Source organism: Pseudorasbora parva, chromosome 25 (genome assembly GCF_024679245.1).
Source record: "Pseudorasbora parva isolate DD20220531a chromosome 25, ASM2467924v1, whole genome shotgun sequence".
Classification (NCBI taxonomy): domain Eukaryota; kingdom Metazoa; phylum Chordata; class Actinopteri; order Cypriniformes; family Gobionidae; genus Pseudorasbora; species Pseudorasbora parva.
In genome coordinates, this window is record NC_090196.1 from 6,139,639 (window position 1) to 6,157,378 (window position 17,740).

Sequence of the window (17,740 nt, forward strand, 5' to 3'; positions counted from 1 at the left end):
TTTTTTCAAAGCCTATGCCTGTCTGGGATTCAGGACGATGATCAAAACCCAGATGGAGCTCATCAACACCCCTAAAGATTTTTTTTTCCTATATATATTTGGTTTTGACTTCTTGTGTGTCAAATTTGGTGTTATTACCAGGGATTTTAAGGTCAAGTTGCTAGGTGATATTGTTTTGGAACCAATGTGTTCACACACTCAAAATATACTGTATGTCTCTGATTGGCCATCGTGTTCAAGTGCTCAACATACACTCCCCAAAAGGATTATTAGGAACACATACTAATACTGTGCTTGAGCCCCTTTCTCCTTCAGAACTGCCTTAATTCTACGTGACATTGATTCAGCAAGGTGCTGAAAGCATTCTTTAGTAATGTTGGCCCATATTGATAGGATAGCATCTTGCAGTTGATGGAGATTTGTGGGATGCACATCCAGGGCACAAAGCTCCCGTTCCTCCACATCCCAAAGATGCTCTATTGGGTTGAGATCTGGTGACTGTGGTGGCCATTTTAGTACAGTCAACTCATTGGCATCTTCGAGAAACCAATTTAAAATGATTCGAGCTTTGTGACATGGTGCATTATCCTGCTGGAAGTAGCCATCAGAGGATGGGGACATGGTGCTCATAAAGGGATGGACATGGTCAGAAACAATGCTCAGGTAGGCCGTGGCATTTAAACGATGCCCAATTGGCACTAAGGGGCCTAAAGTGTCCCAACATCCCCCACACCATTACACCACCACCACCAGCCTGCACAGTGGTAACAAGGCATGATGGATCCATGTTCTCATTCTGTTTACGCCAAATTCTGACTCTACCATCTGAATGTCTCAACAGAAATCGAGACTCATCAGACCAGGCAACATTTTTCCAGTCTTCAACTGTCCAATTTTGGTGAGCTCGTGCAAATTGTCACCGCTTTTTATTTTTATTTGTAGAGGAGATGAGTGGTGCCCGGTGGAGTCTTCTGCTGTTGTAGCCCATCCGCCTCAAGGTTGTGTGTGTTGTGGCTTCACAAATGCTTTGCTGCATACCTCGGTTGTAACGAGTGGTTATTTCAGTCAAAGTTGCTCTTCTATCAGCTTGAATCAGTCGGGCCCATTCTCCTCTGACCTCGAGCATCAACAAGGCATTTTCACCCACAGGACTGCCGCATACTGGAAGTTTTTCCCTTTTCACACCATTCTTTGTAAACCCTAGAAATGGTTGTGTGTGAAAATCCCAGTAACTGAGCAGATTGTGAAATACTCAGACCGGCCCGTCTGGCACCAACAAACAGGCCACGCTCGAAATTGCTTAAATCACCTTTCTTTCCCATTCTGATATTCAGTTTGGAGTTCAGGAGATTGTCTTGACCAGGACCACACCCCTAAATGCATTGAAGCAACTGCCATGTGATTGGTTGATTATATAATTGCATTAATGAGAAATTGAACAGGTGTTCCTAATAATAATAATTTCACTACTCTTTCAGAAGATGCATACTAGCACCCCTTACTGTACTCAGAAAACTCAGAAAGCAGGAAACTCATCAATGGAAAGGGAACACCAATTTGGATGCAATCTGGGGGTTTTGGAAAGATCTTGGAAATCTGTTTGCAAAAGCAAAATCCAGAAGTCGTGTAATTTATGGTTGCTTTAAAGGGATAGTTCATCCAAAAATGAAGATATTTTAAGGAATGGTGTAAATAAAATGGGCCCAGTTGACTTCCATAGTAATTTTTTCAATGCTATTTTAAACTTATTTACAACTTTTAACCATGTTTTATAATAAATAATATCAAGGAAATAAATTACAGAATTTTCCTTCTTGGGTAAACTATCCCTTTAAATTGAAGTACAAAAATAAAAATATTATATAAAAATTATTATATAAAATAAAATATTAAAAACAAATAATATCAAAAGCATATTCAAACTAAATTACTCAAATTAAAATAAGGTAATTTACATAAAGGTTCAGGAAGACAGAACGTAAAATGATCATAAAATGTAAATTCCTAGTGTTTAAAGTGAAAGAATGAAGCAAACGTCATGGAAATGGTGTTGAAATGTCACCTGGACAAGCTCTTAACAGGTTTCGTGAGATTCACCCATTACTTTGAATTACTTTTTCTTTTCTTTTTTTACCCCAAAACACTTTAAAGCACATGAATGGAGTATAAACATTTTCTGGGCTGCTCTCCAAGTGCCTGGAAACTACCTGCCTGAAAGACATCAGAACTCAAAGGTTGCGAGCAGAGACGGCACACAGGGGGTTATGGTTAATTATAGAGGGGGAAGAGAGACACAGGGACAAACCTGTCTTCCTCCACCTCTTCCTCCTCATCCTCCTCTCTCTTGTCACCCAGCAGCTGCTGGAGTCTTCAGCGGTCAGAGGTCAGAGGTGAAGGGTTAAAGAGCAGAAACGAGGAGCACAGAGAGAGACAGATAGAGAGGGTACGGTACAGACATTAGTAAACATGCAAAGGTTCACTTTGGGTAAGAAAGCATCATATAAAGGATATTATGGCTGATATTATATCTCTCCAGGTTTATTTTGTGCACCGTTCGCTCCTAGTCTCCTGTAGACCTTTTAAGTTAATAATACTAAAAAAATCTACTTTTACTTCCTGACAAAGAAAGGATGAATGAAGCAAAAACAAAATGAAGTGATTGCTGCTTTATCTGTGTTTATATCAGAAGTATGTAGTATTTTTGTGTTGATGGGAATGATGGGAAAGGTAGTTTGTTGATTTGCCGGCTTGTAAATCTGGGAAAAAGAGTGGCATATTCCAGCAAGCTTTACAGCTTTTTTTATTTTTCTATATATTTTTTTAAAGTTTTGTTCATAAAAAGCTCACAAAATACATACAAACTAAATAGTAAAATTGTAAGATTTTTTTAAATGTCTCTTCTGCTCGTCACAGCTGCATTTATTTGATTGAAAGAACATTAAAAACATTAATACTGTGAATTAATATTACAATTTAAAATAATTGTTTTCTATTATAATAATATGTGATCAAAGCTGAATTTTCAGCATCACTACTCTAGACTTCAGTGTCACACGATCCTTCTATAAATCATTCTGATATGATGATTTGCTGCTCAGAAAACATTTATGATTGTTATTAATGTAGAAAACAGTAATAACATTATTAAGGGTTCAAGCACGTAGCCTTTTTTGGGGGGGATTTCTTTTTAGATTTCCCCCCAAAGAAACTCTTTTTTTTGTTTTTTGGGGGGGGATAAAAAAATAAAAATAAAATACAATTTCATACATATATATTAGAGTGCGGATCGGGCCGCATTTTTCTGTCCGAGCCCGACCCGCGTCCGACAGAGCAGTAACCGAACCCGACCCGAGCCCGACAGGCATTCAAATATTTATGTCCGAGCCCGACCCGAGCCCGACAGTTAAAATCTATTTTTTCCCCTCATATACTAATGACACGCACGTTTGTTTGTGTGGAAAGCCCGCTTTTATTAAGCTACATAAGGAAGGCATTCTGAAATGTTTAACTTTACAGAGGAGCACATCAGCGCGCACACGGGCCATCAAACGTTACACAGAGCCCAATCAAATAGCCAACTGAAATAAAATGAACAAAGGTCTGCTAAAAATGGCCCAAGCTAACAGAACAAAACATTAACGTAACACAATTGAAATGCTTATTGAAATGAAAGTCATCTTACCAATTTTCTCAAACTGTATGGTTCATAAACTGCAACATGGGATCTATTTACATAATCTATCCATCAAAGTTTAGGCTAATCGAGGTTTTATGCAGAAAAAGGTTTGCATCAACTGCGGATGGCTTCAAGGCTGTCCTGCTGCCAGCAGCGCTGAAGTTGCGCTCACTGAAATGACAAGGATGCCGCGGGCAATATGCACGCACGTGTTGCGAGTTGTTGTCACGGCGACATAAACAAATTTCCGCGTGCAGGAAGACGGATGTTAGGGTAATATTTTACATTTATTTTAATCACAAAAACAAACCATTGCATCAAGTTAAACAGGCCCATTGGCTACTTGCATAATAAGCAGTTTTAAATATAAAAGGTTAAATGCCTTATCGCGCTGACGTGACCGAGCCCGACCCGAACCTGAACGTCATATCTAAATATCTGTCCGAACCCGGCCCGACCCGTCGTGTACCGTCGGAACCCGTCGGGCTCGGGTCGGGTATCCATCCTCTAATATATATACAAAGGTTTTTTGGGAAATCTAAAAAATGCTTTTTTGCGAACGATTGGAACCAAACCAGAAAGATTCTCTTAAGTCTGAGTGTCAGTAACTATCAAAAAAGTCGATATATTGATTCACGTCTGCGACGAGACGCCAAAGCGCTTTTACTAAAACAGCTGTCCCTCTTGAATGGAACGAGATCATTTCACCAAATTCGGTTCACCTATGTATGGGCTTGGCCTGTGGTAGCGTGAAAAAAAATGCGTTGAATATTGGTGGCGCTATAAAATGTAAAAAAAAACTTGAAAGCGATTATCAATACGCAACAGTCAGTCCAATTGATTTGAAAACTGGCATGCGGCGTCTTTATCCAAGGTGCCGCGATTGTCTGACAGTCGCGTATTTAAAAAAACTACCGTTCGAGCGGCTCTCAGACGACGTTAGCGGAGGGCGATCGGAAAACAAAACTCGCTTGTTTGACTTATAGCCCTATGAGTCCTAGGTTTTTGACCTAACCTAGAGAACTGGTTAAAAGCTTTAAAACATACATTTCCTCAGTAAATTACCTGTTTTGGCAGCAAATAATATTATCTGGTTTTAGGCTGGATAAATAAAACAATATCTTTATAGGCATTAAAGGTCTTAAAGCGCTTGAACCCTGTTAAATGCTGCTTGCAGCTATATTATTCGATTCTTTCAAAAATAAAAAAGTAAGAAAGAACAACAGTTTTTTGAAATAGAAATATGTCTGTTTATCTATTTGTCCTCAAAGGAACGCATGCAAAACAACGAAACGTCTCTCTGTTATAAGCAGGTGTGGTAAAAGAGCCCTGATTACAGTCTTTACGATAATGGCTGACGTAGTAATCACACCGCTGAGAGAACAATACAGCTCACCATGAAACTAGACAAATCCCACAATGCTTCTGTTTCACTCAGCTAGAGACGAGGGGCAATTATTCATAACACGCTCACTCTCGGCCGGTTACCACGGCAACAGCCCCTCCGGATACCACCGCACACTAAGATCGCTCTCACCCTTTTATTACCTCTTTTTTTTCTTCTTCTCCTTCCTCTTCAGTTTCTCCAGATCTTTCTTGGCGATCTCGATGATGTCGGTGGTCTCCTGGCTCGGGTCGGCCCCCAGCAGGGCAGGGGAGAATGCTCCGGAAGCTCCGTAAAACTGAGGCCGGCTGGATGCTCGCGTGAGGTTCCTCCTCAGGTTCTCATTCACTGCTTCGCTCTCCAAAAGTTTGGCTCTGAAATACACACAAACATGTCAAACAACTGTTTTCACATTATGGCAATCAAACTCACTCATCCTATCTTTATGGACCGACACTTTGTGCACTGGAGCGCAGTCATGTTGGGACAGGAAGGGGCCGTCCTCAAACTGTTCCCACAAAGTTGGAGCATGAAATTGTCCATCATGTCTTGGTATGCTGAAGCATTAAGAGTTCCTTTCACTGGAACTAAGCGGCCAAGCCCAACCCCTGAAAAACAATCCTACCCCATAATCCCCCCTCCACCAAACTTTACACTCGGCACAAAACAGTCAGGCAAGTACTGTTCTCCTGGCAACCACCAAACTCAGACTTGTCCGTGGGATTGCCACTCAGAGAAGTGTGATTGGTCACTCCAGAGAACACGTCTCCTCTGCTCTAGAGTCCAGTGGCGGCTGCTTTACTCCACTGCATCCCACGCTTTGCATTACATGGTGAAAAGATGGTGACTTTTTTCGTTTTCTAACATTTTTTTTTTTTTTTACCCCTGATTTGTGTATTTCTGTACAGCATCATAGGTAATGTAGTTTTTCACCACAAATTACAATGTTAAATGTCTCGATTGTTTTAAAAATACGCTGAAATAATGCAGGTTCAAGGCTTCAACAGAAGCAAATGCCATGGATTAACAGCCTCGTAGCTCACAGTAGAGCTCTCTTTGAAGCGTTATAAGTTATTGTTAAAAAATTGTTTCCCTATGGAGACAATTAATGGAGCTTTTACATCTGGAAACCGACTGTTGTAATCTATTCTACACATATCATATAGATTTACAATATCGGCCTCATATAGTATATCAGCAAATATATATGCAAATACTGGCTATTGTATCAGACAAATATTTCTTCAAAAGTTGCTTTACCTCAGATCCTCAATCTCCTTGATGTAATTCTGAATCATATTTCCAATCTCCTCACTGCCTTCACCTGAAATAGAGTCAATATTCGGTCAACATCTATCAAACATCTTCCAGACTCCTTTGGTATTCCAGTATTCCCCATGAGCAGCAGTGATTCGCTGATGTACCTGCTCTGGAGAGCACCTGATTGGCCTGTTCGCTGAGCAGCTGCGTGAGTCGAGCGCCCTGAGCGTCGATGGCTTCCTGCATGGCCTTCACGCGCATGCGCAGGTTATTGTTCTCGATCTGCAACATGGAGTTCTCGTGGAACATGTCATTGATGCTTTCCAGCCCATCCTCGCCAACCATACGCTTCCCCTGAGAAACAGACACAGCCTTACTTCACACACACAGCTTTACTTCACACACACAGCTTTACTTCACACACACAGCTTTACTTCCACACAAACCATACGTTTGCTGCTTAATATTCTTGTGGAAACTGATGCACTACCATTCAAAAGTTTGGGCAAAATATAATAAAAAAAATAAATAAATAGTTTTTTTATTTTAAGAACGTGGATCTCCACCGTTCACTGCTGTCACAGGACTTCACCAAATCATACCAAAGAAGTGTGTTTTTGACGGAGCGGTCCCAGCGATAAAACTTCGGTCCTGCTTTGGAAGCAGCCGGTGAGTAAAACTGCTTCAAATGTCTGTGCTGTCGGCTATCGTCGCGTGAGTAAACATCAGTAAACGACACGATCGCGTGCTTCGTCATTCAAATGCGCTAACGGACTCCATTGCTGTTCTCTGTATAACGTTACACTAGTCTGACGTGCAAAACCGTTTTGCTTGCTACTGCTAAGGTTTAGTCGCATACAATAGTCCATAAACTGAATCATGTCCTCATAAACTGCGAGTAAAGACACACAAATGTTGACAGGCCACTAAATACAGTCCATACCACAGAGACGGACGTCCTGCTGCTGCTGTTTCTCCTGTTCAATTTATTTCAGCCTCCGAATGATTCTGGATCATATATCTATTAGCTGAGCTCGATAGCGATGGGCTTCTTCACGCTTGAGGACGTCACCGCTTTGTGCACATTCGTCATTCTTTAGCTCCGCCCACACGATACGCCTCCAGGCGCTCGTTTTTTTCCGGTAAGACTCGGTACAGCCCATATTCCTTTTATAAATATAATAAAACTAAAGACTTTTCGGAGATATGAAGGATGCAATACTACTCTATAGGTACTCAAGATTGACATGAGATTGACTGAAACTGAGTGTTTCACCGCCCCTTTAAAGAAATGTCAATTAAAGCTGCAATATGTAACATTTTTGCAGTAAAATATCCAAAAACCACTAGGCCAGTGTTATATATTTTGTTCAATTGAGTACTTACAATATCCCAAATGTTTCCAACTATTTTTCCACTTTTTGTCATACCATAAAAATAACCTGTAGCCCATCTGAATTATAATAATTAGGCTATTCATATCATAGCGAAAACCATAGCCAGCCAACATTTCATTACCAGTAGAAGTGTAATCTGGGTACCGCCTTGCGTTTTAAAATCACGTACGGAGGAAGTTTGTTCCCATCAGACATGACAGCAAACATGGCAGTCAGACGGTAAGCTTTTCTTTGACTGCTAGCGTTTTTAACGCTGTCTTTTTGTGCTTGCGATCTTCTAACATTACACTCTGACACACCGAAACTCTGCACACTCATTTACGCCATTTGGCGCCACCTATTGGTGTAAGTGTATTAATGACATGTAAAAGTCTAGACCCTGAATATAAGACAAACCCATTTTTTCAGATGTATTTCTAAGAAAAAAACGATCTTATATTCGGAACAATATGGTAGTAGTGTGGGAACCTGCAAACACAAATTTGCTTCCCAGAGAGCTATAATAAACCTGACCACCCTGACGCCAGAAGCCAGCCGATCAGACCACTTGTGAATTAGGAAACGTATTTCCATTTTTGAGAGCGATATACCTCTGATATCTCAGTGATTCTACAGTTTCTGGGTCAACTGTATTTTGGATTGAACCTGCAAACTCTGCTAGTAGGGCGGATCTTTAGCTACCTTTATTTTGAGAATACTCAAAATATCTCACCGTTCTGTACTCCATGAGCTCCATCTGCAGTCGGGCGATCTCCGTCCTGAGAGCACTGATCTGCTGGCTGGCCTTGTCTTGGTTCACCACCACCTTGTTCTTGATGTTGCGAGCTCTATTGGCGTACTTCAGCGTGTTCAGCGTTTCCATGAAGTCCTGATCTGATGGGCTGATGCAGGCGATCATCATTGTTCGACTGAGAGACCAGAGAAAATGGTCATTTACTCACATTAATGCTACAGAGCCAAAAAAAGGGATATGGATATGGATCAATTCTGAAGTATTTTAAAATACGTTGTTGTAAATGCTTTGATGTGGATGAAAATTGGCATTATTAATTATAACTCTGATTATTTTGTTATTATACTGTTATTTCAGCAAATCAAAGAGCTTCATATCAGTGGTTATAGATTAATTTAATTCACTGTACACCAGGACTTTGATTGACAGGTGATCTGACCAATCATAATCTGCTGAATCCGCCATTTTGTCCGACAAAGCATTCAGGAGAGTTTGTACATTAACGTCAGTGGATTTGGAAAAACTGAAATCAAATATGGTGCCCGATTTACTAACAGCTTTCTCCAACACAAACCCTCTTTTGGCATTTTAAAACTACTTTGAGGATTTACTTAAAGGGATACTTCACAGCTTTTTCATATTAAACTATGTTATTCCCTTAACTAAAAGTTGATACACACCTCTCTCATCTCAGTGCGTGCTCTTAATCTCTCTGACGCGCGGTGACGATCTGATAGTATTTAGCTTAGCCCACCAAGCCCAGTTCAGTTTAAAAGGAGAACTATAATGTATGGCGGAATAGCACTTCTGAGAGTACTTCGACTAAAAAGTTCCGGCTAAAAAATCCTCCCTCACATCTCATCCTCCCCCCTTATTGACACAAAATGAGAGAGTTTGGTCGCTTTTAACTTGATCTCTGTTTGGTACCATAGTGAATGAACTGGTCTTAGGGAGCTAAGCTAAATGCTATCAGATCGTCACCGCGCATCAGAGAGATTAAGAGCACACACTGAGACGAGAGAGGGATGTGTCAACTCATCTTAGTTAAGGGAATAACATAGTTTAATATGAAAAAGTGGTGAAGTATCCCTTTAAGACACGCAGTAAATCAAAATAACAGTTATTTTTGCAGCTGATCTTATTGCATATGCATTTGTAGGAGTTTCCCTTTCAGACGCAGTATTTATGGGAGGAGAGTGTTTAAATTAATCACACAAGATGATTTACTAAGGTTTGCACTCATCAATTTACTGGTGTTTGCGCCATTATTTTAAAAAAGCACGTCTTAAAGGGTTACTTCATCGCTTTTTCATATTAAACTATGTTATTCCCTTAACTAAGATGAGTTGACACATCCCTCTCTCGTCTCAGTGTGTGCTCTTAATCTCTCTGACGCGTGGTGACGATCTGATAGCATTTAGCTTAGCCCACTAAGCCCAGTTCATTCACTATGGAACCAAACAGAGATCAAGAAGTACCAAACACCTCCACGTTTTCCCTATTTAAATACAGTTAAACAAATAGTTGAACGATCAAGTATGGTGACAAAATAAAACGTGGTACTTCTCTAATCGGATTAAAAAGAGAGACTTCTGAGAGTACTTCGGCTCGGCGCAAGGCTGAGGGAAGATGTTTCGGCCGGGACTTACTGCGCCGAGCCGAAGTACTCTCAGAAGTGCTAATCCGCCATACATTATAGTTCTCCTTTTTAATCCGATTAGAGAAGTACCACGTTTTATTTTGTCACCATACTTGATCGTTCAACTATTCGTGTAACTGTATTTAAATAGGGGAAACGTGGAGGTGTTTGGTACTTCTAACTTGATCTCTGTTTGGTTCCATAGTGAATGAACTGGGCTTAGGGAGCTAAGCTAAATGCTATCAGATCGTCACCGCGCATCAGAGAGATTAAGAGCACACACTGAGACGAGAGAGGGATGTATCAACTCGTTTAACATAGTTTAATATGAAAAAGCAGTGAAGTATCCCTTTAATCCGGAAATTAATTTGACTGCTCTTGGTAGATTGTGTTGGTCATTATGGAAATGATCCAGCATTTAAACAGTGTTCATTAATTTGCATGTCGTCAGTAAATCACACGCTGAACTAAAAAAAGTCCAGTAAAGTTCACGCAGACCTGTTTCCTCCCAGTGAATCCTGCAGAAGGCGAGTGAGTTTGGAGTCTCGGTAAGGCACATGCGTGGATCGTTTGCTTCTGTCTCCTAAAGCACTGATGACGTTCCCCAACGCCAGCTACACAGAGAGGAAAGACCAGAGAACGACATCCCAGGTTATGTTACAGGTCACCTTACACTCCCCTAAAGGATTATTATGAACACCATACTAATACTGTGCTTGAGCCCCTTTCTCCTTCAGAACTGCCTTAATTCTACGTGGCATTGATTCAACAAGGTGCTGAAAGCATTCTTTAGTAATGTCGGCCCATATTGATAGGATAGCATCTTGCAGTTGATGGAGATTTGTGGGATGCACATCCAGGACACGAAGCTCCCGTTCCACCACATCCCAAAGATGCTCTATTGGGTTGAGATCTGGTGACTGTGGCGGCCATTTTAGTACAGTCAACTCATTCTCATGTTCAAGAAACCAATTTGAAATGATTCGAGCTTTGTGACATGGTGCATTATCCTGCTGGAAGTAGCCATCAGAGGATGGGTACATGGTGGTCATAAATTAAATAAAGGGATGGACATGGTCAGAAACAATGCTCTGGTAGGCCGTGGCATTTAAACGATGCCCAATTGGCACTAAGGGGCCTAAAGTGTCCCAAGAAAACATCCCCCACACCATTACACCACCACCACCAGCCTGCACAGTGGTAACAAGGCATGATGGATCCATGTTCTCATTCTGTTTACGGCAAATTCTGACTCCACCATCTAGCCCCTTTCACACTGCGATTCCGGCAAATACACGGATAATGCGACCCGGCATTTGTTCCCGGGCCGCTAGATTTGGTCCATTCACACTGCCAACGAAATATCGTAATATGTGCGCTTTCACACACAACCTGTAACGGTCCCGGGTCGAGTTGACACGTGACATCCTGATGTGACGTATAATGGCGAGCGATCTCAGCTTCAGCGCAGATAGTAAGGAGCTCCGTGGTCTCGACTTGTGTCCAGTTTGCACACATTTCTCATTGTTTAATTTTAGTTTCTTTTGTATACGAACACTCTCTGCGTTTAAAACACCGACTAGCTCTTCTGGCACTGCAGGGTTGTATTATTGAAAAAACAAGCTCTAGGACTCGCACGATAACTACGTACACGTTGCGGCATTAGTTTCGACTTTTGTTCACACAGCGCACGTCCCGGGTCGAATACCGCAATATTACTAGGTCCCCGACCCGGGTCGAATTCGGTAATCAATCCCGGGACATGGTTGCTTTCACACAGAAGGCGACCCGGCAATGTTCCGGGAATATTGCGGGTCCGACGTGCAGTGTGAAAGGGGCTTCTGAGTGTCTCAACAGAAATCGAGACTCATCAGACCAGGTAACATTTTCCCAGTCTTCAACTGTCCAATTTTGGTGAGCTTGTGCAAATTGTCGCCTCTTTTTCCTATTTGTAGTGGAGATGAGTGGTACCCGGTGGGGTCTTCTGCTGTTGTAGCCCATCCGCCTCAAGGTTGTGCGTGAAAATCTCAGTAACTGAGCAGATTGTGAAATACTCAGACCGGCCTGTGTGGCACAAAAAACCAGGCCACTGATATTCAGTTTGGAGTTCAGCAGATTGTCTTGACCAGGACCACACCCCTAAATGCAACTCCCATGTGATTGGTTGATTAGATAATTGCATTAATGAGAAATTGAACAGGTGTTCCTAATAATCCTTTAGGTGAGTGTATATGACCTTATGATAGCCTGACGAGATGTGTGAAGATTTGTTTTGATCATTTAGTAATATTACTCGTCCTGACCAATCCGCAGTTAATGGAGATGCCCTCTTTGGCTCGGTCCCCCGTGGCCCCCGTCCTCTTGAGTCGCTCTGATCCGGCCAGATCCACAAAGTGAAACTTGGCCGTGAGCGTTTCAAACTCTTCCATCTCAGACGAGCTGTTGGCCAGTCGATTGTCTGTCTCAATGTCCTGCTCTGGGGGCTGAAAAAAAAACATACATGAAATGTGAATTATACATCAACATAGATATACAAAATGGCATTTTCCTACTCAATAAGGTAAATGGAGGAATGCAAGATGTCCTTTAGATCAAACAGCCTGATCTTTTTGCATAAAGAAGGACATTTTATGATAGTTTAGGCATTTTATTGTTGATCTGACATGATATTGAAACATCATTTTAAAAATGTTTGGATTTTGTTCTTTCCCCATTCAAGTAGAGGAAAGTGTCTGTCTAATATATCGCCAAGAGCAATATATTGGCTGATATTTGGCAGATTTTAATCGTCTGTATTTTTCTCCGTTTGGCCAAGCGTCAGAAGGGTGACTTTTATTTTGACAACACTGGGAACCTCATTCTCTGGCTGCGTCCAAAAACTGGAAAATGCTGACTTCGGAGGACATATTTTCAAGGCAGCACGGCATCAAGACATGTATCCTTCGCTGCCTTTGATATCCCACAATCCTCTGCTTTCCATTCAGTTACAGTTGAGAAAAAACAAAAACATGGCGTCCAAAAGTTGCCTTCGATGGTCAGTTTGTGTGCAAATGTAATTTTTTGACCAATAATTTCCACTTCTGATGTAATATCTTGTAAGCGAGAAAATACTACTGTAGTAATTAAATATGTGTTTAATTCTCACCAAGGCTCACTCTATTTTGCTGTAGATCATTAAACTGTTATACTGCCTAATCTGATAAGGGAAAAGATTTCCTACATTTTCAGACGCAGCCTCTGTCTTCACTAGTATACTTAAGCCGTGGGACCTTCCCCAGGAACTAGGGACTTTGGGGTGGCACTGTGTGTGTTTTGACCGCAGGAGGATTAGGGGTCTAAATGAAGTTCCGGGTTCCCCTCAGAACGGCCCTGCTCTTGATGTAGTGCTTTTTCAAAGTTCAGGAACTTTCGGGGTGGGACTTGAGCCCCGTTTCCACCAAAATTACCCGGAACAATTTGTACCAGGAACTTTTTTACAGGAACTTTTCTCCCCCCCAGACCTGCAGCTGTCTGCGTTTCCACCGCGATCTAAAGTACCGAGAAGATTAGGCAGATTAGTCCGGTGATGTAGGACTGCGCGCGACTGCTCCTCCAAGTCAGAGACGGACAGTAATCATTTTTGTGTGTACCGATTGAAAGATTTAGTGGACTGTTTACATGAGACGTTATCTAAACCGATCTGGTGTTTACATGTGATGACTTTCAATCGCAATCATTTTGTCACATGCCGTTTGTCTGCCGCATCAAAAATGTCAACGCTGTTTTCTCCAGCAGCTGGGATGTGTTTACTGTAGCCATAGCAACTCTTAACGGCCACCAGGACTAATACAGTATTATATAAGCTGTTTATTTGTTGTAAAGTGTAATAATCATCTTAGAAAAAAAAATCTTCTGTCAGGCGCAGTTAAAGTAAAAACTGCCTGGGGCAATATACGCTGTGCCATTACTCCAACATTATCTTCATAACTTACGAAATAAAAAGTTTACCCCTCAGAAAAATAAACTTTCCTCTCTTGTCAACATGAGCGCGGCGCGCGCTGTCACGTCATGTAAGGACGCACACTTAAAAGTAATCGGTCAGGTCGTTTACATGGTGAAAAAAAATGAATAACGAGTATAGAAGAGATTCAAGCTGTGCTGCTTTTGCTGGTTATGTATAGGTTTACTAAAGAGGTAATTAACAACGACAGAAAAGAGCACTAATATGCAGATTCAGCAGCATATTCAGAAAGCTTGTAAAGCTAGATTTAAAATGACAATGTATATTATTATCAGCTATTACGGACATTAAAGATGAGTGGGCTGAGATGAACGCGCGCCATCAGACAGAGAGCAAGACTGATATTTACTGAACGTAGACCGAACCTCGCAAAAGACTTTAAAAATTGCCGGTTGAAATAAAAGGCTGCGTGAGCTCAACCAATCAGCATGTTCAGCGCCCGAGTCCCGCCCTCGAAAGTTCCTGAACTTTGAAAAAGTACTACCTCGCGAGCAGGGCCGTTTGGAGGGGGAAATATTTACCCGGAACTTCATTTAGACCCTGGTTCCTGCGGTCTAAACACACCGAGTACCACCCAAAGTTCCTGGGTAAAGTTCCTGTGGTGGAAACGGGCTTTGGGCGCTGAACATGCTGATTGGTTGAGCTCACGCTGCATTTTATTTCAATCTAAAAGTCTGTTGCGGTGCATACAGTAAGAGTCGTTTCCTATTCGAGTCAACAATGGAGTTTAAAAAATATGACCGACGGGCCAACGACGAGGTTCAGGCTTTATTAAGTTTAATTGCGGAAGACGCAATCCAGTGGGAACCTGAAAGACTCGTGCAGTCCTACGTCACCGGACTTATCTTCACGGTACTTTAGACCGCGATGGAAACGCAGAAAGCAGCAGGTCTGAGGAAAAAAGTTCCTGGGACGAATTCATCCAGGTAATTTTGGTGGAAACTCAGCTTTTGTTTACCAGTTAATTCGGCAAATGATATCATGTTTTCTCCATGTAATCACTGCTACTTAGTAAATTAGGATATACATAATTTCAACAAGTTTTTGAAGATCTAATAAAATGTCATTTTCACTCTGCATTGAATGTAAAAATATCATTGCCTTGTCTTTATTTGAGAAAAAAAGATTCCAAGTGTGCACAAACGTCCCCGATTACTGTGTGCTCGAGGTCTAGTTTCTAATCAATTAGGACATAAGGAAATTAATAGCCCGTAATATAATCCATCTACTTTCTGAGGGTGGGTGATAGAAGTAATAACTTGCATGATTTTATTTTACTCGATAAAAATATATTCATCACAATATACCAATTTTTCACATTATGGTTGTGTTTATGGGGCGCAGTATAACATGTCTTAATACTTTTTTTACGCGTATTTTTCTTCTATTCTCCCTTTATTCCACACCGCTGTCTCCACTATCCTTTGAACGGCTCGTTTGCTTCCTGCTTCTATGAAGCCCATCCCTCCGAAAAACACAATGGTCTTAGATTGGTTAGATGGCAGTGTTTATGTTAATAGCAAGGGTTTATGATGTCACCAACCCAGGAAGAAGCTTGTTGTAGTCCAAACCGGCTGTTTTTGTAGGCAATAAACTGCCGTAACTTTAAAAGACAATATCTCCGTTTGCATTGAACTGTCAGCGCTGTGACTTTGCAGATACTGTTTATGCTCAAGCAGCGACATTACACACTAACTAAAGTTAAAAAAGTCAAATCGCATGCAACCAGCCCTTTAACATCCAAATCCTACAGACCTCAATAACTCAAGCTGGTACTTACGCTTTCTGCGGGTGCACAAACGCGCACTTGGCAGACGTGAATGGTGAAGATGGCGTGCGATCGGGAGCTCTGTACATTCATCTGAGTGCTGGCAGTGGTGCGGGAGAGCGCGCCCAGCTTCAGACACTGCATCATCTGCAACCGCAGAACACTACAGTCAGCACACACGTTTATGGACACAACATCTCAGAAAACAAATCACCAACGACGCTCACTTCTGCCTCCGAGGAGACGGTGCGTGTTGTCACGCCTGCAGTGTAGATGCCGCCGCTGGCGTCCTCGTGGATTTTAATGTGAGATTTCTGCTTTCTCATCTCCATGTCACGTGTGGTGTCGAAAAGATCCAGCACCTCCTCATTATACAGCTAAAGATACACATGGACAGATTGACATTATTAATCAAACAATCAATATTATTGCATGTAATATTCCTTATATAAACTATAATTATCTAAATGAAAACTATTAAATACTAAAAAATAAAAAATATTTTGGCATTATTTATATACTATTAAAGTATTAATTAACGTTTTATATTTTTAGTTACATTTTAGTTTTAGTAAATGTATGTGCTTTTCTCATTTTTATTAATTCTAGCTGTATTATGTCTATTTAGCTTTATTGGACATGGTAGTTACAGGGAGTGCAGAATTATTAGGCAAGTTGTATTTTTGAGGATTCATTTTATTATTGAACAACAACCATGTTCTCAATGAACACAAAAAACTCATTAATATCAAAGCTGAATATTTTTGGAAGTTTTAGTTTTAGCTATTTTAGGGGGATATCTGTGTGTGCAGGTGACTATTACTGTACATAATTATTATAAACAAATTTATACCCATTTCAATTATTTATTTTTACCAATGAAACCAATATAACATCTCAACATTCACAAATATACATTTCTGACATTCAAAAACCAAACAAAAACAAATCAGTGACCAATATAGCCACCTTTCTTTCCAAGGACACTCAAAAGCCTGCCATCCATGGATTCTGTCAGTGTTTTGATCTGTTCACCATCAACATTGCGTGCAGCAGCAACCACAGCCTCCCAGACACTGTTCAGAGAGGTGTACTGTTTTCCCTCCTTGTAAATCGCACATTTGATGATGGACCACAGGTTCTCAATGGGGTTCAGATCAGGTGAACAAGGAGGCCATATCATTAGATTTTCTTCTTTTATACCCTTTCTTGCCAGCCACGCTGTGGAGTACTTGGACGCGTGTGATGGAGCATTGTCCTGCATGAAAATCATGTTTTTCTTGAAGGATGCAGACTTCTTCCTGTACCACTGCTTGAAGAAGGTGTCTTCCAGAAACTGGCAGTAGGACTGGGAGTTGAGCTTGACTCCATCCTCAACCCGAAAAGGCCCCACAAGCTCATCTTTGATGATACCAGCCCAAACCAGTACTCCACCTCCACCTTGCTGGCGTCTGAGTCGGACTGGAGCTCTCTGCCCTTTACCAATCCAGCCACGGGCCCATCCATCTGGCCCATCAAGACTCACTCTCATTTCATCAGTCCATAAAACCTTAGAAAAATCAGTCTTGAGATATTTCTTGGCCCAGTCTTGACGGTTCAGCTTGTGTGTCTTGTTCAGTGGTGGTCGACTTTCTGCCTTTCTTACCTTGGCCATGTCTCTGAGTATTGCACACCTTGTGCTTTTGGGCACTCCAGTGATGTTGCAGCTCTGAAATATGGCCAAACTGGTGGCAAGTGGCATCTTGGCAGCTGCACGCTTGACTTTTCTCAGTTCACGGGCAGTTATTTTGCGCCTTGGTTTTTCCACACGCTTCTTGCGACCCTGTTGACTATTTTGAATGAAACGCTTGATTGTTCGATGATCACGCTTCAGAAGCTTGGCT

General features: G+C 41.4%; 1 protein-coding gene across 1 annotated transcript in view; it reads right to left on the reverse strand.

Moving 5' to 3' along the window:
- kif21a (kinesin family member 21A) overlaps positions 1-17,740 on the reverse strand; it is a 106,574-nt gene that overhangs the window by 55,031 nt on the left and 33,803 nt on the right. The window contains exons 4-12 of the mRNA XM_067437268.1: positions 16,085-16,234; positions 15,870-16,004; positions 12,393-12,572; positions 10,588-10,703; positions 8,430-8,625; positions 6,485-6,674; positions 6,321-6,384; positions 5,225-5,434; positions 2,306-2,368 (exon numbers count right to left, since the gene is read on the reverse strand). Of these exons, the coding sequence (XP_067293369.1) occupies positions 2,306-2,368; positions 5,225-5,434; positions 6,321-6,384; positions 6,485-6,674; positions 8,430-8,625; positions 10,588-10,703; positions 12,393-12,572; positions 15,870-16,004; positions 16,085-16,234 (1,304 nt within the window). The remainder of the gene's footprint in view (positions 1-2,305; positions 2,369-5,224; positions 5,435-6,320; positions 6,385-6,484; positions 6,675-8,429; positions 8,626-10,587; positions 10,704-12,392; positions 12,573-15,869; positions 16,005-16,084; positions 16,235-17,740) is intronic.